This window comes from Lytechinus variegatus, chromosome 18 (assembly GCF_018143015.1).
Source record: "Lytechinus variegatus isolate NC3 chromosome 18, Lvar_3.0, whole genome shotgun sequence".
In the NCBI taxonomy this organism is placed as follows: domain Eukaryota; kingdom Metazoa; phylum Echinodermata; class Echinoidea; order Temnopleuroida; family Toxopneustidae; genus Lytechinus; species Lytechinus variegatus.
The window spans coordinates 15,308,785-15,333,072 of NC_054757.1; the positions used below are offsets into that span (position 1 = coordinate 15,308,785).

General features: G+C 37.3%; 1 protein-coding gene across 2 annotated transcripts in view; it reads right to left on the reverse strand.

The window, feature by feature from the left end:
- Nucleotides 1-2,541: 2,541 nt before the first annotated feature.
- Nucleotides 2,542-24,288, reverse strand: part of LOC121432241 — a 31,571-nt gene continuing 9,824 nt past the window's right edge. Inside the window, exons 1-2 of one of the 2 annotated variants that reach the window (XM_041630095.1) lie at nt 21,772-22,011; nt 2,542-4,326 (exon numbers count right to left, since the gene is read on the reverse strand). In XM_041630095.1, coding sequence (XP_041486029.1) covers nt 3,920-4,326; nt 21,772-21,844 — 480 coding nt within the window. In that variant the 5' untranslated portion in view covers nt 21,845-22,011 and the 3' untranslated portion in view covers nt 2,542-3,919. Of the gene's footprint in view, nt 4,327-21,771; nt 22,012-24,288 lie in introns of those variants that run through there. The other variant, XM_041630094.1, reaches the window with a different exon arrangement.

Below are 24,288 nucleotides of genomic sequence, written 5' to 3' on the forward strand. Positions count from 1 at the left end.
TTGTTTATTTTTCACCCTATTAATTATTATGATTAACATGATAGGTGAAATTAAATTGTTCAATGTTAATGATCGTGATAATTACTTCCCGAAGACGGAGCAACAAATCCTATTAGAAATTCGGTTATCTCTTCCCTTCCCAAAGTCTCTTCCACTTCTTCTTTTACCTGTCATTTTATGCTGCAATGACGTCATGGATGACGTTATTCTGGTACTTTAAACCGAATTAATATCTGGCGCCTGATTTTCTACCCCCTGTTGCCCTAAAGGATGTCTCTATCAATTCAAGAGAAAATCAGCGTACGAACAGGGTTCGGTACAAAACGAAATCAACGGAGGAGCTGTTTTACCACTTATCAAATTACAGACGATGTCACTGGCATACACTTGTAAGTTTAAACATCAAGTGAGATTATTCCCCTCATTTCAATTTCGAAAAGGGAATACCAGTCTCAATATCAATTTAATTTGTATGATAAGACAGCGATTATGTGGCGAGGTAAAAGGAAACAATTAAGGCAGAATAACTTTTTTTTACCAAAAAAAAGTACATGAGTTGAAAATGTCTCAAATTGAACATACATGTTGACTGTTTTTCATGTATAAGACGATTTGGAATTCATCGCCTTACCTATAAGAATTCATTTCACGAATTCGGATTCCCTGGAGTGGTGGTTACTATTCATTTCCCTATCATTTATGACCATTTTCCATGCCATTTAGAGCCAGAAAAGAACATGCACAGAAAATTGATTTTTTTTTTTTGAAGAAAATCATGCTTCCGCTATTCGGAACGGGGATTTCGCTCCACCCGTCTCAAGTTCCCATTGTATATCGATGTCGCAAGGGATTTTTAACGAGAGATATTTTGGATGATAAACGTAAAAAGGAAATGTCTGTAGAGTAATGTATGTCGGGGCTGGTGAATACATTCTGGCATTTGGAATTTATATTCAGGGTCGTTATTCATACTGATGATCCAAAACAGGAAATGAAAAGAAAAAAAATGTACTATCATGATAATCTGCATTGTTAAAGACGAATCATTGAAGGCTGTAAGGGTTTGTTGGTAATCATGCCAACTGTGGACCACCTGCCTTTGAAGAATATCTGCATGGAGTCTGCATCACTCTACGTTCACTTGGTCTACAGACAATTTATTTCCAAGCTAGTCCAATACTGCGTGGGCTAAACCTATTTGGTCCACTACCAATTTAGCCTAGTTATCATTTAGTCTAATACCCGGAAGTTTTTAGGCTACCTTGAAGTAATTTCTCGTAATTTTAAAAGTATTTTGCTGAAGGAATTTTCATACGACTTCTACAGTATACAATGTTGTAGAATTGTAAGCTATTTTTAAGGGAAGTTTGAATATTCCTTGAAGTACATATCATTTGCACGTATAAGCATAGAGCTCATAATTTTAGTGAGAGCATACCAGAATTTTCTTTTCCCCATAGAATACTGTTTCTTGAAATTCCGACCTTCCGTACTCCATAAGTGACAACTTTAGACCGAAAAGTAAAAATAGTACTGATAACAGTAAGATTGTCAACGAAGTGACTTTTCCAGTAAGTCATTACAATAATAAATAATAAATACATTTGGGTCAAATTTTAGTTCCTCCCTCTGAATCATTTTACACTTTTTTAAATTATCATTTTATTCGGTTTTTCTTTGTTATTTTGTATCATTTTCAGGATTGTTTTACAAACGTCCAACACGTGCTTACAATGACACTGTGTCAATAATCATAGAATAACAATTTGTTATAACGGTACGATAATTGCAACAATAGAAAATATTCTGTAAAAATAGAGTAGTTAGAAGAAATGATGGCACAAAGAGAGAGAGGAGGTGGGGGGAAATGACGATAGCCTGATCATTATACATGAATGTTTTATGTGGAACTATAATCTCCTGCGACAATGCGCGACAAACCGAAAAATTAACTGTCGGCTAAATTTACAATACGTACGTGAGAACACAGAGGACATGAATTAGCCAAATACATTCACATCTGTTCTTCCTCGTCAGAATGACAACCTGGAAAATTCTAATCATGTTATGAATCCTTAAGAGCAAAAACTTTTTATTGGTTCGAAATATAATCTTTACACAAAGAGGAAAGCATTTCTTCTATTTTACATCATGTTACCAGCTCTGCGTAATCATTAGAAGCAAAATAAAACTAGAAATATCACTGAACTTAAAACCATCGTCATCTTGCAACGGTCTTATCTTTATGAGGAATATTTAGAAATTAAAATATAAATGTGATAGTAATAGAAGAAATAAAAGTAGTAGAAGTAGTAGTGGTAGTAGAAGGTCATGGTAGTTGCAGTAGCGTAATAACAGTAGCCTGGGGATAGATATTAGTAGAAATAGTGGTACCAACAGTAGTGATAGTAGTAGTAGTACTAGTAGTAGTAGTAGTAGTAATAGTAGTAGTAGTAGTAGTAGTTTTAGTAGTAGTAGTAGTAGTAGTAGTAGTAGTAGTAGTAGTAGAAATTGTTGTTGTAGCTCGTGGTAGTAGTAGTAGTAGTAGTAGTAGTAATAGTTGTTATTTTAGCAATAGTAGTAGTTGTAGTAGTAGCAGCCGCAGTAGCAGGAGTAACTACAGGACGAACAAAACAGAGTAACAATAAAGTAGTATAGTTGCTGACTTGTCAGTTACTGTTTTACCTTTTATATATCTTATCCAATTTCATGGCAAAAAAATCTTTTAAAGGGTATCAATTACATGCATCTTTGTTCAAGACTGTTCTCCCGAATCTGACAGTGAGCAAGGTCGCTTCTTCAAGTGTCAACCTTTAAGATCAGTTAACAATCTTGTACTCAATTAGCTTTGATTTGTAGCCATCGTCTGATCGATTACCCCAACATCAAGGATGTCTTGTGAACGCAAAAGTCAATTTGTTGAGAAACGCACACTGGGGATTTTTTTTTGACAGATTAAAAAGCGCTACAAAGGTTATTTCTCAATTTCTGGTGATGGTCCCAGCCGTGCGTTTGGGGGCATCCTGCTCGTTGAAGTCCACAGTTTTCTTGAGCTTTGACATTTAGTCTCGTAAAACTAGAGGGACTTCCGTGGGCTCGAGATATTATTGCTCTCTCATTCGTGTGGATGGGAAATATTTCATTTTACAGTTGCACCTTCAAATTATACATGACTAGAACTGATATTGGTAGATTCAGATAACAATACATCGTCTGATGGGACTTATATTTTAGGAGGCTGATAATCTAAGATAGTGACAAAGGCAGGCAAAAGTTGGAAATTTATTCTGTAGCGTGATAAAGCAACTTGAAAACTCACCTCGTATAAATTAATTTAATTTGATTTCTACGTATGCTATGTCAAGTGATGTAGCATGAACAGTTTTACTTGTATGATGTTACGCCATTCTCTCCCAGCTCTGAAAACCATGAATACAAATTGTTCACGAACAATGTATCTTTGTCCAAATTTCTGGGAACTGAAAAAGAAGAATTGAATCCCCAAACACCATAATCATTCGCTAGGCAATCTACCATTGGGTCAACTAGATCCATGATTTCCATGTGAAGCTAAGTATTTCCGGGGGTGCAGCTTGTCAGACAAAGTAGTATTCGCTATGTTCCAAAGGGCTGTCAATACTTTTCTTTTAAAGAAAATACCCTGGAACCATATGTATAGTATATGGTTGTAGTACTCAAATTAAGAACTCCTAGATTCTGCAAAAAAAGTTCAGGAACCAGGCCCCATTTCTCGACACCGTAATAAGTCCCCATCATTGGCCTATTTCTTGACTAAATCTGAGATAGTGAGCTACGTGTCCGCTAATCGTTTCTCGAAGCCCTCTATGCCACGATCAAGGACAGCAACATTACTTAATACAATAAAACTCTTCAAGAGAAGAATATGACTTTGGTGATCTTACCTTTGGGTAGACTCCTCATATCTCACACTAAACGATAAAATTCCATAGGCTTCTTCATTGGCATCATCTTTTGACGGTGACTGCGTCTTGTCCAATGTGGTCTGCGCGTCCTCCATCACATAAAGTTCGGGCCGAATCTCCCCGAGATCGCACATCCGAAAGTTCTCGAAGCTACGCCTCCTTCGGGAGTCAACGGGGGAAGGCACTGTGAGTGTACTCGGGCTGGCTCCGGACATGCTCGAGGAGCGCTTTCGGCTTTCATCGTTAGGGTTCGCAAACTGTTCGTCAGGTCGAGGCCTACGCATTGAGGCAGCTCGTTTGATAGGGCTTGTGCCATCTGGTACCTTGGCACTGCCTTCTGAGGAGGTGCTGGCATCATCGTCGCTATAGTACGGGTCCAGCCCTGCATGGAAATGAATAAGGACAGATGTCGAAGACTTTGTTAATATACATATTGCAGGATTTTCTTTCGTTTTAAGATAAGAATCAGTGTATTTTACTGCTCGGCAGATAGGACCCACCGTGATCAACTTATTAGTAAAAAATGACATTTGAATAGTTTTGTTTATCATTCATATCCTTGCCAAGCAATTATTACTTATGTATATATTGCAATCATTTATCTCCTTTCTGTTTTTCGCAATTCTATGTAATTCTGTTTCCCTATATACCATGTATACCCAATCCATTTTACATGGTATAAGCTTATGTTTTTACTCAATTTTTTTTCGTGTTTCACCAAACCAAGAAAAAGGGTTGTTCTCCCGTTTTTTCCTATACTATTAATTTCAACGTTTTTCTTGTGTTACTGACTACAGTCTGCTAAGACAAGGTGTGAAAATGTCACTGATTTAATGTGCCATTTTTGGCCGCTGATAAGGTTTGTTTACCTCAAAACCTGTTTTAATCCTTTTCTTTTCTTATACCTTTTCTTCAAGCTGGTAGCGTGTCGCTCTTTTCCGACCTTTGTCAATGATTATTAACATATTAAACTGAAATTGAAGACACGTAAAAAAATGTGTAAGGCTCCCATCACAGTAGTTTTGGAGCGTCTGATTCCGTTATACTACCCGCAACGATGCCAAGCTTGACAAGCACAACTCGGAGAGTAAAGTATGCGAATATAATTTATTAATTAATTTGTCATTCCGCATCTCTAATGACACATAACCACTTTTGATCATTGCAGCTTGTTTATAACAGATATGACGTCACGAATGTCGTGTATTATTAACCGGAGAAGCGTGAGGTAGTCAAAAATAGTTCACGACCTAATTGCCCTACACCGAATCATAATTTGATGGAGAATGCGTCGTTGTAGCAGTGGTCATGTATCAAAGATGTTCGAGTATATCAAATCACATGAAATACATAGACATACTGAGGGATGAACGATACTGTGTGCCAATCTTCATCAATATATGTTAGTAAAATTCAATTTTGACATGTTCAAAAGTTTAAAACGAGTCGCACAGTCTGTTGTACTTTTAAAACCAGCTGAAGATTTTATTATAATAGTGGAATAGACAGACGCACTAGTTTCCCAGATGTCTTTAAACAGTAGTATCCTGCGAAATTGTTTGAAGTCTTGTAAGTCACAACCTGTTAGCCTGGATGTGTCTGTACTCTGCCGTCGCCTAAAAGAAGCACCGAGAATACTTGTTATGTACTTTCGATGACCTAATTGCGTCAGTGCGTTGACTTGTCTGTTTGTCGTTATTTTGTTTATTTGTTGTGGGGTATATTTCCCAATCGTCGCGTTTGTTTCCTGTTTTTAATTGTATCACGTATTCTCCGTATTCTTCGTTGTCATATCGAACAAAATTACTTGATGTTTCAAAAAAAAAATTGGGAATACGCCTACAATATGTAATCCTCCTTTTTATAACAAATTCGTTTAGTTGATGATAAAAAAATTTCGTTGTAGGCCCGTATTCTGAACTAGAGTCTAAATTAAACTCTGGTCTAAAAATGTGGTTTCACTATGGAATGTAAGTTGTGGCACAGATATTTAACAACACAGGTTCAATTTATCAGCTCATGTGACACTCAAAACAATCATAAATGTCTAGTGATGATGACTAAAACAGTTTTCTCCACCATTAAAGTGTGCGGGAAGAGAAAGTAAACATGATGAACATAGTTACAATGTAAATAAAGGGTTAACATTTATTGCTTCCCTTAATATTAACGCAGAGTTAAACCATAGCTTAAGTGGAAACTTCACTTCAGAATACGAGTCATACTGTTGAGGACGCGTCACATAACCTTTTATAGAACGGCTTCATGAAATATGACAATGGAATCTAACTATTTACTGAGCACTTCATTCAAGATAGAAAATGACAGGAGTGTCACATTTCATACCTGTCGTATGCCAGTTGTTTATGTGGCGGGTTCGAATGTAGAGCATGCTCCGCAAATGGGCAGTCAATAGAAGATTAGTTTACTAACTTCATCATGTTCAGTTTGTTATATCATTTACTAAAGAAACAAGTCTATCACCATTCTCCGGAAAAAAATCTTATGACTATGGTGTAATCGTCGTGGTGTAGCGGTTCTGACTCTCGCTTTGTAATCAGAGGGTCGTGTTTTCGAATCCCACCAAGGCTTTTTTTCTTTTTTGTTAGCGTTGTTATCGTATCGCTTATTTCTTCATTTCATTTGTTTTCGTATAGAAATGAAAAACGGGGAGGTATATGATGAATTTGCTCGCCACCTTCCCGCCTCCCCCAACCATCACAACTGTTATTTTATTTCATTATCAGATTTTCACAAACCCTCCTGTATGATCGACTTGAATAAGGAGAGTTCTGTTTATGTTAAAGAATGCAAAGCCACAAGAGGGCGAACCGTTTCAGGTATCCTATAGAAGTACGCAGTTGGGATACATGCAGTTACTCGTCCACGAGCGCATTCGCATGGAATCACGACGCTTTCTTTAAAGTTTAATCATGTACTTTACTCTATAATCCCAGTGCAATGAACCCATCTATGAACTTACATTGACATCTATGACAGCTGATATTGGTATAAGGGGGTTTAAACATACTGAAAAAGAAGGGACGGAATCGATATTGCTGATGCAACTTGTTAAATCGTTATTTGAGCTCAAAAGGGGCACTACAGGCCGTCGACGATTTCTATTAGCCTAGCAGCTGAGTAATGAATCATGTAATTCCAAGGAGACATCAATGTTTATCCCAACATACATGCAAAATCTGGATTTTCTTTTTTCTGATGAAGCGAAAACATAACTTAGTCTTCGATGATTTTCATTTTATTTTTATTATCTTACTTTGAAACGTGAACCAAGAACAATATTAAAAGCTTGTAGAAACACCCCATAACTTCACGCAAAATTGCATGTATGATTTTAACGATCACTGGTATTACTTTTGCATCTCTTCAATCTAACCTTACCATTTGCTAAAATGCATTTTTAGTTTAGGACAAAGACACGTTGTATTACAGCCTGATTGACGAAAAGCATTGTTAATGTGTATCAAATTATAATATTCTTTCGGAAATAAAACGAGGCACAATAAAACTACATGCAACCAAAGCAATCAGGATTTTTAAAGAGAATGTTGCTTAGCTCTGCCTTACTCTTAAATACTAGCAACTTTTATGATACGGATGGGACGAGGGGATCCCCTCGAATTTCTAAACCGTATACAGCTACAAATGGAGAATGGTCCACTTGCCCACCCCCACGATTGGACCAAAAATGTGCAGCTATCACCGCGCCTCGACACCGGTATAAGCTTCCGAATCAAGTTACAAATTAATCAATCTATATTCAATGATGTGGTTACTGAAATAACACCCAAAACGCGTGTTCTTTGGTGAAATGATTTAAGTTATTACTATTCAGGTATGCAGGGGGAATTAATAGGGGGCCCCGAGGAAAGAATTTCAATGCAAGTTGAAATTCACTCTGCTTCGTCAAACGAGTACTGGGATAAATTAATTTGGTTTGCAGATGTACTTATACACTCTTTAATATTGCATGACAATATGAATTATTCAGTTGGAAGATGCGAAAACAATCACCTAGCGTGACTCTAATCGATTTCACACCAGATACATGTAGTTCCAAGTCGTATTCCAGCATGATGAAAGACTTTCAAATCGTACCATAAATCGAACGACAACCAGTAAAACATATAAACATTAATATTAGGCTTACACAAATAATTACCCTTCATTACTATTCTACAAAAACACATAATCTTTAGATGACCTTGGCAATGTGGCATAAAGAAATTGCCATTAAAAAACCCTCTCACAAAAAAGGTATGGTAAAATGTATAACCCAGAGTTTTCTACGTTCACAAAGGATTCAGCAACAGGGCCCTCTTTGGTAAACAAATATCGAGCCAATGGTAAGCCACACTGCTTGACGCGAAAAAAATCATATTTCAAAGATCTGGGTCCCGTCTTACACAGAGTTACGATTGATCCAATCACTCCTAACTATATGGAAATCCATCTGTGTCTTATTTTTTTCTACATAAAATTCTAAAAATGTCCTTTGTAAACAAAGGCAAACACACCAAATTGTCAAGAAAACAAATAATTTATGTAATTTACGTCATATCTAGAAAACATTTTGAACATTCATGCATTTTAGATGTTGATGTTACTGGCCGTCGATTATTGTGATTGATCGATCGGATCAATCCCAACTCTTTGTAAGGTGGAGCCCAGATAGTACATCTTTTAAACTTCGTTACTACATAGTAACCACATTTTTTTTTCCTGTGGACACAATTAAAAAGTAAACTGATACAATTAAAAAGTAAACTTCTACAACAGCATACCGGAAAAAGCACTGTATCCGTATAAACCGATAAAGAAAGCACCGGTGCTGGTCATGGTATGATTAGTGTCAACGATGCCTTGAAGTAGAGACTTGTGATATGAGAAACATTTTTAAAGATAGCTATGTTGATAAAGCGATTTTTATGGCGCGAATCATGATAATGTCTCTAACTGCTTTGAATGTTCACGTGCAATTTCGTGCGGAATTCCTTTTCTGGCCAAGCAACAGCAGAATCCTACGACGATGTGATGAAAGATAAATTTGACCTTTGAAAACAGATTTTCTTTTTTTTACTCTCCTCGCATCCATCATAATCCTTCAATCTCGGTGAAAATTGTGTGTATTTAAAACTACCTCCATCTTCGCCTACTTTACTCAACAAACAGCATACTGTTTGTACAAAACGTTACGAGTATTCGGACGAAGCCGTTGTTTACAGATCAGGAGCTTCATAGAATACTGGAACGAAATATTTTCTTTGCCCGGAAGGAATAGTTTTGTATCTTATTTCAAAGCTCCCATTTTATGCCGGTTTTTTTTTGCGAATGCTGACCTTTTTTATTTCACAAAGGAGTTGGGACCAACTCTACAAAATCAACTCAAATCTAAGTATAGCCAGTCAAAAAAGTGCGTTCATTACTTAAGTTTGTTTATATGAGAATTTTTCAAACAAAAAATGTAATGCAGGCAGTGGAGGATACGTCATTAGTGATGTGACAGTTCCAGAAAATAAAAATAATCTTGTGACTGGACCAAGACAAAGTAGCTTAATGAGCTAAGGAAGATTAACGGACAGATATGGTGCACGTGGGCAAAATTTTATAAAATGCTGCGAGCGAGCAGAAAATTACATTTACAATACAAAAATATATGTATGCGATATTTTTATTACATATATCAAGAAACTATCATCATATATCCCCCTCCCCCTTCCTTATCTTTATCTTTGATTTTCTGCCTACTTTTTTCATTTCCCGTAAAACTTTTGGGGTGCATGCCGAAACTTTTCATCTTTATGCCACTGCCATGACAGTAATGTACTATCCGAAGACGGGACTTATACTCTTAAAACAAATCAGTCAAATTGACTAGACCAGTAGTCAACTGGGAGCAACTTATATGGCAATCACTGATATTCACATTTCTGACATGTATTCTAGTCAGAAATAACTCTTTTCTAGTAAAATATGACTAGAAAATAGTCAAATATGACTAGAATAACAGTTGCACCCAGCTGACCCTATTAACTAGTCATTTTTGACTGATTTGTTTTTTACTCAGCTCTCCAGATAACGCATTTTTTCATTGAACGTCTTGGAAACATAAATCAGCAAAAAAAACCATCCCATCGTTATAAATTTGATTTCCATCAGACGAATGGTTATCAAAGATGATTTAACTATATCAAGAAACATGTACGCCTGAAAAGGGGGCCGTTTCGTTCAAACATACTAAATTTTGGGAGATCCCACTTGCTACTTTGGCCAAAACTTGTTGGTTTGTGGTCTAAGACAATGTGGTCAACGCAATCTCTTCCTTATTGAATTATTGAAAAGAATCAATGACACTTTTCCTTACAAAGTGCTTTCTTCTGACAATGATAAAAACACAAATAAACAATGAAATTAAATCTAACCTTAAATGCTATTTTGAATTATCGAATCTCCCCCAGTGCTGCCCTTATTCCAGTCCTTTATAGAACGATCAATATAACTCGTCGTGCACGCCGAAAAGTGAATCGCACACGCAAGTTACTATTCTTGCTCCTTTAGAGCAGAATTTAAAACTTGCAAATTTCCGTTTAAACGTTGTTCCGTTATAACGAAGATATTCGTAATAACAAGAACAAAAGGAAGGTGATATTACACAAAAAAACTTATTGCATATTGCAAGGATTTGCATAATTCTTTGTGTAAACAGCTGTATGTATTCTATCGTGAATATGCAATGGGGAAGTCGATAATGTCATGTCTCAATTTTCTTGCTTACATTCAATCAAACTAATTTCATTTCATTTTTCTGCTCAGAGTGCTGCAATACAACTTCCTATAGATAATCAGTAGCGAACCTTATTTTGTAACAAGAAAAATATGTTTACTCAACATTAAAAAGTAGAATGCTAAATATTTCATGTAAATATGATTTTTAAAACGAGGTAAAGGTGTGCCACCATTAAAAACGTTTAATAGAACAGTTTCTTTGTGATTTTTCATTTGATTTTGATTCAGTTGGCAGATTCACGTAAGTAATGTGATTTTAGTTATACCCCTTTAACTTTTATTTGCATTTGCCATTGCAAAACCTGCGCTCTGTCTGCTCTCATTACAATGAAATTACCTTGTTATGACGCTGAACATATTCGTTTCCACCAGGATAAATGAGTAAAGCTCTGGCTCTAAATATAACGAAATCAGTTGCGAACTTCTAGGGCATTACTAGTCAGTCCAGTAGTTGTTTGTGGAGGCTGACGAGGTATTACGCAGTGCACGTGTATGAGCTTGAAGAGCACATTAGGAAAAGTAAGATACATTTGGAGAGACCAATCAATCTCCCTGCAGGTTCCACTTATTCAAACAGGAAACACTTCCCCAATGGATGACAGTTCAGTTTCAACCCCCCCCCCCCCTCTCTCTCTCTCTCTCTCTCTTTCTATCTCTCCCTCTCTCTTTTCCGTTATTTCTCCATTTTCTCTCTCTCACTCACTCCTCCCTACCTCTCTCTAGAAAGATAACATATTTTAAGTCAATTTTTCTAGGACACGGGGATGCGACGTTAATGGCGAAATGGTATAAAATATTGTGATTTTCTTTTATTTCATTTGTTGATTTACTTATTTTCCAAATTTGTTTTTCTGCCTTTTTGTGGGGGGGCTTGAAAGCTTATAGACTGTATTCTACGATTACCGTTCAATGAAATCGGACAGAACCACACATCCATAAAGAACGATTTGCTTTTAAGAAATAGAATATACAACAATATAGGCACAACAAACATGACAATCATAAGTCATACGGATATCCAAATAATGGAGATCATGATGATAATAACAATAAATCATAAATGGTGGTGATGATGATGATTATTATGACCATGAAAATGATATGATTATTCATCTTTTTATTATACCTTGCCGAACACTATCAATGCCATACGAGAAATTGGGGTTATGACGTTGGTTACACTGGACTCATAACCAGGTCAAAAGCGTAATACGTATTCTCCAGTTTCAGTATAGTAGGAAGGGATTTTTTCGGGATTTTTTTAATAGTGTCAAATCGCCCAGGGCGAGCTGACCGGTCTTCTTTGCATTCCTAGTCCGTGCTCCTGTGGTGATTTGCGCAATATTCGGGCAAAGGGATTTCTTGTTTGTTTGCATGTGTATGGACATCCCCTGATTCCAAATTTGATTGTGTTAACCAGCCACAGTGTAAAAGACCTCACTTTTCACTATATTCTTCTTAAAAACAATAACAAAAACCACTAAATCATTCCATTATTCTCTCTATCTTGCCATATGATAGGGTGTAATCATAATTTACGCACATTTTTAGAAATTATCATGAAGTTGTTTTCCGATACATTAATCATTTTCTCACAGTTCACACAAAACCAACTATATTCATCAATAACAAACGAAAGGCAAAATCCCAAAGTCAAAATCGCTCGACGGAATTATGAAGTAAAGTATGTCAAGGGATTCGCTGGTAACGCGGTCTAAAAATCCGCATACATTCGTAATTCCAAAGCTTCGTTATTCCGAAGGTTCGGATGTTCGAAGGTTCGTCATTCCGAAGGTTCGTTGTTCCAAAGGTTCGTTAGTCCGAAAACGAAGTGAGGTTCGTAATTCCGAAGGTTTGTTAATCCGAAAATTAAATGAGGTTCATAATTCCGAAGGTTCGTTAGTCCGAAAACGAAATGATTAACGAACCTTATTTCGTTTTTCGGACGAACGAACCTTATTTCGCTTTCGGATTAACGAACCTTTGGAACATCGAACCTATTTCGTTTTCGGATTATCGAACCTTCGGATAAAAGAACCTTCGGAATTACGAAGTGTAACCAAAAAACCTATGGCAATCGACGAGAGCGTCACGGCTGAAAAGTGTCATAAAATGTGATCTTATAATTCAAGCACATGATAGTCTTGCAAAGCATTACAAAAGAAGTCAAGCAGAAACGCGAGAAGTATGGTCACAGCTCCATACTGACTAGCTAAAAAATAGTATTAATCACTTGGGTTTTTTAGGTCAAACTAAACCATTTGAGCTATTCGGCGCTTGAAATATGAAAAGAAATTATGATTTCAAAACAATCGTAAAATTGATGATGTATAACATAGACCTTAATTTTATCAATGTGGAAATCGTTCTTTACTGAAATGAGGTGAGTGGCATTTGGGTCTAGTTGAGAATATATTTTGTAACCCATAGGAATTTCATACGTAATTAACCCTGTGGACATAAGTCAATTATGGAATATGATTATAGAATAAAATGAATTTCCTCACTTGTCTGTGAAATTTTCATATAAATCTATGCACTCTACTGATTTACTTGCGGTATTAGACTTCCCTTCATCGATTATAGAGTTTGTGCGTGTGTACGTATGCGTATGAGTGCCCGACGCGTAATCAATTTGGTTGCCAAGGCAATCAAGCCTAAGATGTATGAACTTATCTATGTTGGATTCAGCGATGGGTAAGAAGACATCGGTGAAGGTAAAACAAAAAAGGAAAAGTTCGAAGAGACAAGAAGAAAGACGTCAACTTATTTCACTGGAATCACTTCGTTATCTGAAGATAGTAATGGAGGATTGGGGATATTAAAAATATGAATATGATTTACGAAAAACAGGAAAGAAATGAAAGGGAATGGAAGCACGATTGAGGGGAAGATATACATTGGAAAAAAAGATGTGCGAAGTATCCATCGAAAGACAAGGAACAAAGGATGAAGAGACAGAAGGATACTGAGAAACGTGAAGAAGAAAGAGAGAGCGCGCGTAAAAGCAAGGCTAATTGGAGATTATTAAGGAAGAGCAGAGAAGAAAGGCTATAACTAGTACATGTATATATAAACAGAAAAAGTAAACGATTAACAGAGAACAAGAGAGAAAAGAAAGATAAAAGAAAGTGACAACGCAGACATTTTTGTGGTAAAACAATGAATAAGGTATTATGGTGTCATCAAAAAGAACGTCCAAAATGAAAGGAAAGGGAAGACAGAAACGCAGAGAGCAGAACAAGCAATTTTTTTTTACTTATCATGGATTCAGAGAAAATCATAAAAAGGAAAACCCATGAAAAAAACCTAGGGTACAAATTCTCGAGAGCCTCTCTACTAACTCTCATGGTGCTGACAATTTATTGCGAGATATAACAGGGTTTGGTGAGAAATTGACGGAAAAGCTTGTTGCCACAAGTGCTACTTTTGGTTCACTCAATCAAAAAATGGGTAGAATTACCCCTGAGGCTGTTAATAACTTATGACTGAAAGAAGGGGTGTGTAAACCTCTAACGTCAGATCCCCCTCTCCTTTTCTCCAATATCTCATATAACGAATGTTTATCGGTAAGAAAAATTGGTAAATGGGGAAATTGCCAGGAATCTTACCCCTTTCCCCCACTCTTCTTTCAGAACTCGCATCTCAATTTTTATACAAGAATGCCTCATGCTTTATGGTTGTTGTCTCCCTTTTAGGGCGAGACAGCTTGATATGCTCACATCGACGCTGACATGAAGAGATGAGTGAAGATTCATAATTGGTTCTCTGGAGTACCGGCACTAGAACGGACGCAATTACTAGATGATCGGGGGAGAAGTTACACAGTCTTAACAGATTGCCCCATCGGTCAATACCCCCTTTCCTTCATGCTGGGTGTTATTTTACAGTTCCTTGGATTTTGGGAACCACCATATTGGCAAAGACGTGATAAGTGATGTCTCCTGGCATCTTTTAGATATTATTGGTTAATTTCGCCCTTTGATGATTTTGGAATATAGAAAAAAATATGAATGCTATTTTGACTTTGGTAAGGCTTCAAATCAACCCGCTTTAAAGGTCACCGCAAAGAGTAGTTTGTACATTTAAAGAGTTCAGTAACAGGCAAAGGTACTGTTCTTGTAAAAAAAAAAAGGTCGGAGTACGTTATGACATCAACCAATTTTCATCTTGTTCCTGCACCAATGTACTTTTGCTATCTTAGAGATCTAGTTCATTTTAACTGCATACAATTTAAGAAATAGTTTTCATTTCTATTACTAATTTTGGTGCTCATTCTGAAAAAATTTTCTCATATATCATCTAGAATACTTATTTGAGCAGACATTATTGAATGCGATCAAATTTTCAAACCGGAAGGGTTTATTTGGACAATAATCTAAATCTATATATTGTCGACAAGAAATGTCACGAATACAGGTTAACAATTAGACACCAGTTTTGCATATTGATAATGAAGCGAGGTGGGAGAATAAATAGAGACTGCTGGAAAATACTTGTGTAGATGGAACCAAAGAATTTTACATGGACATGATAAGAGTGGGAAAGACAATGTTTCACCCCTAATATATCATTCACAACGCCTTCAAGATTAGTTGTGTGAAGGGTGTGGCCAAGGGTTGCAAACATAGTTTCGTAATAATTTCGTTGTGGTTTTTTTTCTTTTCAAGTAAGTGTTCCAAACGGATTGTCAATGATCGAATATGTAACATGATTACGTTTATGTAAACCCCTCTTCTACAACAATCATGAGTCAAGCTGGCTACGCCAGGCAAAGTCAAACATATCATAGACGTTTACTTCACAATAGTCATGGGCCTACATTCTGGACCCGTTCGACAGTGTACAAGATTATTCCCGGGGCAAGAATTTGAGAATGTATCATTGGGATTTTATCTCATTTTGGCAAGTACCACCCCACTTCTTCACACAATCACACACACACCCCCACACACACCATTATATTAGTACAGCCATAGGACACGTAACCTTAAGAAAATATATTCTTTCCTGGAATCGTTGATCCAAATTCAACAGAGATAAATGTATGCTAAGTACTTCCCCCAGAACTATTTAATATCTAAGTGAGATTGTAGCATAATGGGCAAGTACCACCCCACGCATACACACACACACACGCACAGTTAGGCTAGTGCACCCATGGGCGCCTTAACCTTAAGGGGATACTCTCCTTGTCTGGATTAGTTTATGTAAATACAGCAAGGGAATACCCAGACCTATTTAGTGTCTACATTAAAAGTTATCGGCACGAGCAAGCACCACCCCCTTCCAAACACCAAGACAGTTGTGTAAGTGCAGCCATAGGGCACTCAAACTCAAGATTTCGCTTTTCTGTAATCGCAGATTTAAAAATAGCAGGGAGGAATGTATACTTACCCAGAGTTCTTTCATATCTACTTAAGATCTTATCAGCATGGGTAATCACCTCCCCCCACAAACACTAACTCTAACACACATAGCCCACAGGGCGCTTACCCTTAAGGAGAAACTTTTCTTGTCTGGATTCGTTTATTCAAATACAACAAGGGAATACCATAAACCTATATGATGTCTATGTTAAATGGAATCAACATGAGCAAGTACCACCCCCTTCCAAACACCAAGACAGTTATGTAAGTGCAGCCATAGGGCACTCAAACTCAAGATTTCGCTTTTCTGTAATCGCAGATTTAAAAACAGCAAAGAGGAATGTATACTTACCCAGGGTTTTTCATATCTACTTAAGATTGTATCAGCATGGGTAAGCACCCCCCCCCCCCCCACAAACAGTCTAACACACACATACCATCAATTTAGTGCAGACATCAGGCGCTGAACTTTATGGGAGACCATTCTTTACTGCAATTTTAATACAACAGGGATAAATATACACACACCAAAAATACTTTACTATCTACTTTAGATTTATCAGCATGGGCAGTAGCGGACCGTGACCCGGCGGAGACAAAGCATTGGGGGGGGGGGCACTGCATTGTTTGTGAACAATGCTGTGTCCCCCCCAATGCTTTGTCTCCTCCAGCTCACGGTCAGCCACTGAGCATGGGCAAGCCCCCTCCCCACCCACATTTACACACCCGCCATTGTGTCAGTGCAGCCATACATGTAGGGAACTCAAGCTTGATAAAGTCAATTCTTTTCTAAATTGATGAAAAATACTCATACGCTGATCTTTTGTACCTGAATAAATACGTTCTAATAAATAAATAATAAATCATTGATTTAAAAAAAGCAGTTAGGAATGTACACTTGAACATATTTCTTCCATATCTACTTAAGATTGTATCAGCATGGGTAAGCACCCCCCCTCCACAAACACACACACACACACACACCCTCACACACGTACACACATCGTTAGGTTAGTTCACCATATAGGGTGCTTACCCTTAAGGGAAACTATTCTTGACTGGGATCGCTGGGAGGAATGTATACTTACCAAGAATTTTTTCACATCTACTATAGATCGTATCAGTATTAAGAAGATAGATTGTATTATAACCACAGGCCAGAATGTATAAATATTAATCTGGGCAAAACATATGTACGCTATAACTATCTTATGACCTCAAGGCAACGAACGAAGATAAGCCGAATGTCGGAGGTGGATGAGTAGTGGGAGGGGAAAGGGGGTGAAATCGGTGGTCGACTTTGATATATCGATTTTGAAATAGAATGTTTGCCGAATTATATTTCAAGCCCTTCATTATTGCGTTAACGGTGAAAAAAGCTAACAAAGAATGAGGAATGCGTCATTTTCTGTTGTTGATGTCATGGTATGATCAGAAGGCATTGACCACTTTTATTGCAACATAAATCTACTTTGATGAAATATGAATGACGATCTTAAATCTGGGAACCATCCCTTATATAATACATTCGATTGCACCATACAATTACGTTAAACACAAGTGATTGTTTCTTCCATTCTAATCTCCAATCTCCGTTCCCTTACTTCATCAACCCCTTCTCTTTCAACCCCGCCCAGACAGTCAAGGAGTCTAGACTCACTAAAACTACCAATAGGGGACGGTGGGGATTATGTTATTGCAACTGTCAAGGTATTTCCACTTGATCCGAGACTGGAGGTTTTAAGAGAACGTTTCCACTTCACCAAGTAATTACCAGAGCAGTGGCATTCCATTCAGCTTAAGAAGGGATACCGAGGAGTCAGAACACATCCGCACTATATCGGAGGTATCCGTGAACCGTGCATAAGTGTATGAAACCTGCATTGTTTACACCACTGGGCGTTCGTAGTGAGATGTCGAGGAATGTCAGTGGGAACACGCCTTGAAGTGAGTTCGGGATGGTGGGTAGGACGTGGCAATCAGCATGAATTATGCATGAGGCATGGAACAGCAGGTAAGATTATCATCAACCCCATGTATTCTGTATGATCCTCTTTTCCAAAATTGTCTCCTGGCACCTCTACTTTAATAAAGCCTTGTTCCTGCCAAACTTAAGATGAATGCTCACCGACCCGCTAATGTCATGTGAGGTCTTTATCTGGCCGATCTCCAAGTTTTCCATTCACTTTTATCGCTTATAGCTGCGACGTGTATTGCTCACCGATCGATGCTTATTAATCAATCCAATGGCAGACGGAAAAGGGAGTAAAAAGAAATAGATATTAACCATGAAATGAGTGTGGGAGATGGCGTACGCGTGTATAGAAAATTCATGTCAGCAAACCAAATTTTAATTTTACATTATTCTGACGTTGACAGTATCATGCTTTCATATCATTCGACGTATTGTGTGCTACTCTCATCTTTCGATCAGAAGGCCGTGGGTTCGACATCCAGGCATGGTGTTTTTTCAGTCAGCAGGAAATTTTCCTACTGCACTCAACCGAGGTGAGGTGAACGGCAGGAATAATTTTTTTACCTGGAGCGGAATTTTCCTCTCTCAATTCCAAATTCTCTGATTATTTCCCCGGCTTTAGTAAAGCCAGATAAATAATAATAAGAAAATTTGAGATGGAGAGAAGAAACTTCCTCTCACTTAGCAATGAATAAGGTTTCCCTTTAAATGTTGTTTTATTACAAACTCGCGGAAGGTAAACGTAGAAAAAACTTCAAAAATAAGGAAAATAAAATGACAATAGCAATACAATGGTGAACACAATAATGAAGTTGCTCTTCTTGTGGTTGTTAAGGTTTTCTTAGAGGGGAAGAACTAATATCCGTTTAGCATGTTGTGAAAAAAGCACATGCCAACTATGAACAACCTAATCACTAAAATGAATGAACTCGTACACGCTTGAAAGGCATTGTGCTAGCCATGAATACAATGTGACTTTATCAAATAGCATGAAGTCGGGGAAAATCCCGTTATCGTAGAAGTGGGGCATCGTGCTAATTTGCATCCGACGAGTCAGGAAATATGACTATTTTAATAGTAGATAATTAATATAGGCACTCCAAGCACTGACACGTATTCCCTGCGTGAAGATACAAATTTGTTTTTTAAAAGAGATCCATTATACCTCGTATATTTATCTTAATGGATTCAAGTAACTTGTTGGGATTTTTCAAGAAATGAAATATTCATTGGCATTTTCAACGAGCAGAGGATGATATTCTTGTTCATCTCTCTTGGTTGTCACATCTCCCGTTCCCAAGGTGATAAAAACATTCATAAACTACAATGAATACTAATTTATCATCCGTCTTAACTTCCGTCGATATCAGATAGTTTACCAGTCTGTGTTGATATCCATTCAAGATTTCTAGCTTAAGATAATAATCATATTTGTTTGACTTCTTAATCATCATCGATGGATTACTCCGAAGAGACAGTCACTATCAATGGGCGACGCCAATTTTATCTCAATACGAAAACATGGTGTTTTCCCAGCGGTTACGCTACGATGAGGTATCTCCCATTTTTCATTAGATGACAGAACCCCGACCGCCCGAAACAAGGTCATTATTGTTATGAAAATATATTAAAATTCAATCGAGCGTTGGGGATTCAAATTATTCGACTCCTGACATTGTTCGATGCCAATAGACTTTGAAATTAAGCCCAAAATTTGTGCATTAATCTCGATGTTGTACCATAATAAATCATACGTTGTCATTGGTTTCTAGACAGTTTATAGCTTAAAATGAGCAAGATTGAACCTACTGATATTGTGTTGTGAGAGGCAATGTTACTGAAATATGTGGTTGGGCCATTGACATTGTTTTTTTTTTTCAACTTGACGTACACAACATGATTTTATATGCATACGTCTTAGTCGTTATATTAACCATTTTACTACATTCCGACCCTCTTCACCCCATCTTTCTCCCCGACCTCCACTTTTACCCAACTCTCTCTCCCTCTCTCTCTCTCTCTATACCCTTTCATCTTTCTCCTTCTTTATCTCTCCATCTCTCCTCATTCACATGTATATATGTTCGATTACCATATCAAAATTCGTTCACAAACACACCCACACATATGCGCACATCAATCCTCCCTTGCCTTTTTCTAATTCTTAAAAAAGATTTGTACAAATTATCACCAGATACAGTGGCGTGTATTTTGAACCTGATTAAACTCTGGTCACAAGTACAATAATAAAGACTAAAAAACTAACGTTGTAATCAAAAGATTGATAGCCCACTGTGATACAAATGCCCATTAGAACGGTTATGTCATTAGACACTGGGATTTTTAAAGTACAACTAAACCAAACTTAAAATACTTCTTTGCAATTTGATTAATATGGGAGAAAAAGCAGAGTTAACACCATAAAAACCCTAACGTAAAATCATCATGGTATATTTAACTTCCCACGATCTTAGTAAGAGGTCTAGAAACAAAAAAACGTGGCTTGATTATATATGACTTTTTTTTACTGCTGATCAATGTGTTTGACATAAACATTCTACGCTAGATATTAAAGGCATAATCTACTACCAAAATCTGAAATTCGTATAGACTAAATGAAATATAGGGATTTAATAACATACATGTACGGATCAATATTATAGGCAATCCCAAAATCGTTGGAAATAAAGTCTATTACGTGTTGCTCTAAGTTTGACGACGAGTCCTTTTTTTCTTCCTCCTTTAGAATAATATTTGCGTCTCAATCGGGCCTTAGGGAAGAGGAAGCCAGCCGTGCAGAAAATTTCTCCGACCACTCCGAGGAAGAGAGGCGGTCTTTCGGTTAACAACGATGTGTTCTTAGAGGAATTCCTAATGACAGTATTTTAATACTTCCAACTTTCAATTGTCTTCACTTGCTATTTACGTAATTGTGGTAATACAAATGGAGTATCATCACAGTTTGTTGCCTTTGATTTTATGCACTTGTATAATACAGTTTCCAAGACCATTTACGGAAACACGATCATTATGAAAATATATATATTTTTTTATATTGTTATATAGATTTTTTTCAGTCGTGAGCGATTTAAAGGTACTTTATTCCATACATCTGGCAAACTTCTTCATCTTCTAAAGAAATTTCTCTCTTGATTTCACCAGACATTATATATCACGTTTTTGGGGGGAGGGTTGCAATTGGTTACGAAGGAAATGCGTCCTAGTTTTAATCATCTCAATTTTACAAATTTTCATGGCAAGCTTCAATCCTTTCATTTTAAATTTTCATTTCTAATTTTGAGGTGACTATTTCAAACATGACCGCGAGCTTAAATCATGTCGGAGACAGAAATATTTTAATATATTATTACGTTTTCTCATAAAATCTATTCGATTGGGTACACTCACCTAACCTATGAAAATTGTAAAATATTAAACCAGCGTACGTTCAAAATCTGTTCAAAGGTAAAGTCAAAATTATTTTTAAAATCATGAACAATAAATTGTGAATTGTATATCTCAGCAGACGACAGCGTCAGGGTTGTTTCGTTCATTTTGCGCGGGAAAGTTATCGTGAGGCTAAAAACAAAGACAAATTTGAATTGATGCACCGTACCACAACATCTCTAACCGGGAAACATGCTAGGAAACAAACTCGTAGAAGACTTCTACTTACCTAATCCTCTCATAACATGAGAAACGATAGATCCAGCGCGCGATTTGACTGTTGGTAATGCTTTTAAATCCATATGGCTGGAAATTTCCTTCCCCTAAACTTCGTTCAAGGAGAGAGCACATTGTAAATAACAGGTAGTCTTAATAACAACCTCGCGAACGTGCGATGCATGATTGAGAGAGAGATATTACGAGTATAGTTGACGATTGTGAAAGTAAAAGCGTACGCACGCGACGCCGAATATGCAGGCTCCGCCGCGCAGTAGGTCTATGTGACATACTGCGGCGACCACTGTTGACGCTTTTGACAGAGCTTTTGGTATTGAGTGACAAAGTGCATAAAGGCAGTCCGATATGATGAGCTTCACATTCAAGTGTCATTTTCCATACACGAAAAAAAAAACGTGACACCGGATCAATTTAAACTATGTATGTAATACCTGCAAGTTTATCGACACAGAAAAACAGTACAACAGTACAAAATACAGGCGGCGATATGAAATGTCATAAAGAGCGGGAAAATAAATTATACACTAATATTGTCCCCCTCCCTCCGTCTCACTCCTTCTCTCATACCCTTTCCTTTCGATTTCTTCTAATATCCAACACATCTATTTCTCTTTTTATCCCCTCCTCTCTGTGTCTGTCTTACATTTTCTCTCTCCCTCTCTTCATCTCTTCCCCTCTCTCTTTCCATTTTCAATTCTGCTTGCATATTTTCTCTCCAGGTCTCCTACCAACTTGAAAACCATTGTCCAAGGCACGGGTGAAATCAATAACGACCGCCTTGTATGCCAAGGGATTCCCAAATATTACCAGGAAATTGAATTTAGCTACAGTAGGCAAATACATAGGTTAGGATATTGAATAGAAGAGGTTTATAGGATCTACTCCATTTTTCCTCGTTTTTCATCCCTCTCTCTACCCCCCCCCCCCCTTCTTTCTCTCTCTCCCTCTCCTCATCTTTCTTCATTTCACGCACAAATAAACACACCCTTTTATCATTCCTTTATTAAACAAACATACTCACCAATTCGCCCTCCTCCCTTGCCATCCTTAACCACCCCCCCCCCCCCCTTCCTTCCTTGAAAGATACCCTTTGAATTTCTCGAAGCCGACCTCCCTCCAGCACCCTGTTTGCTTTGTTATTCCCTTGCGTTACAGTCACACCGACGAAACAGATTCCAAACCGACCGATCGTACGCCATTTGAAATAGCGTACTAGTTTTGGTCGGTCTGAACTCGTTTTGTTTGGATGTGGCTGTAGCACGAAGTGGGAATGGTCGGGTGTACTATGATACTACCATCTTGACTGATGCTGCAATAGAGTAATTGTCAAGCCAGATCAACCTGCCCATCTGCCGTTAGATAATACATCTCACAAGAACTTCTCTTCTCCACCTATCTCTTTAAATCCTCTCGCGCCAGAACAACAAACTTGTTATCACGGTTATCAAAGTCTGAGCTCGGACCTGTTTTGTTTATCTACAGAAAAATAGGTAAATTGATAGAACCTTCTAGCAGTGGCCTCAGAATATGAATTTATGGGCTGATATCGATGAAACTGACTGGCTTTATCCGAGTTTGTTTGAAATAAATACAAACCAAACTAAAATAAATGCACTCCATCTAGTCATTCTGAGATCACAAAACGAATCAAGTCTACATACTCTAGACAAAAGTAGCTGAAAGCTACGTATTTAACTGTTAATGTTTAGCTGCAGGATGGACTTCACTATGATATTATTTTGTGGGACAATACCTAATGAACATTTAAAAAATAAGAAATAGAATATCATCGTCATCATCACCATCGTATACTTTTATTTTATTTTCAGTATTTTATTTCTCAAATATGATATCACTTTTAGAAAGTCTCTAATGAATTAATCAATTATCGTATCTATTTGAATATAAAATTTTGCGACGGATATAATACATGTAGCTTGGTGCATATCATCTGAATCCAAACAGCAAAGCTACATCATCAATAAGAATTATTTTATCAGTTGAGTTGAGCTCATCATCGAAATGAAAGAGACAATCTCTTGCCATCAAGAAACTGAAACAATGAGAAATAATAATTATTGCCAGGAGAAAGGCTGTTGTTTAGTGTATTCAGTCTCGATCAAAATAAAGTAAAAGGGGGTTAATTTGATACAGAAGCTTTCAAATCTGGATCTGAGTAAATGTAGCATCCACGAGTAACAGATTCAATTGTCGATTCTAAGACAATCGCGGATATCATTCAATGGGTGGGGAAGAGGTATTCAAGTATCAATAATTCCTAAAGAGACTGGCAGTGGGTGATATTGATGTAATACAAGTGTGAAGGCATGGGAGAGAAAAATGGAAGGGGGTAGATATTATGATGATGATACGATTACTACAAGGTATACAATTAAAATAGATTATTGGATGAAGGTTTGTATAAAAAAAAACAAGGAATAAGTTTGAATAAGGTTTTAGGGTGGGAACGGCAGACTGTGATGTTTGAGATGCATTTGGCAAGTAAAGG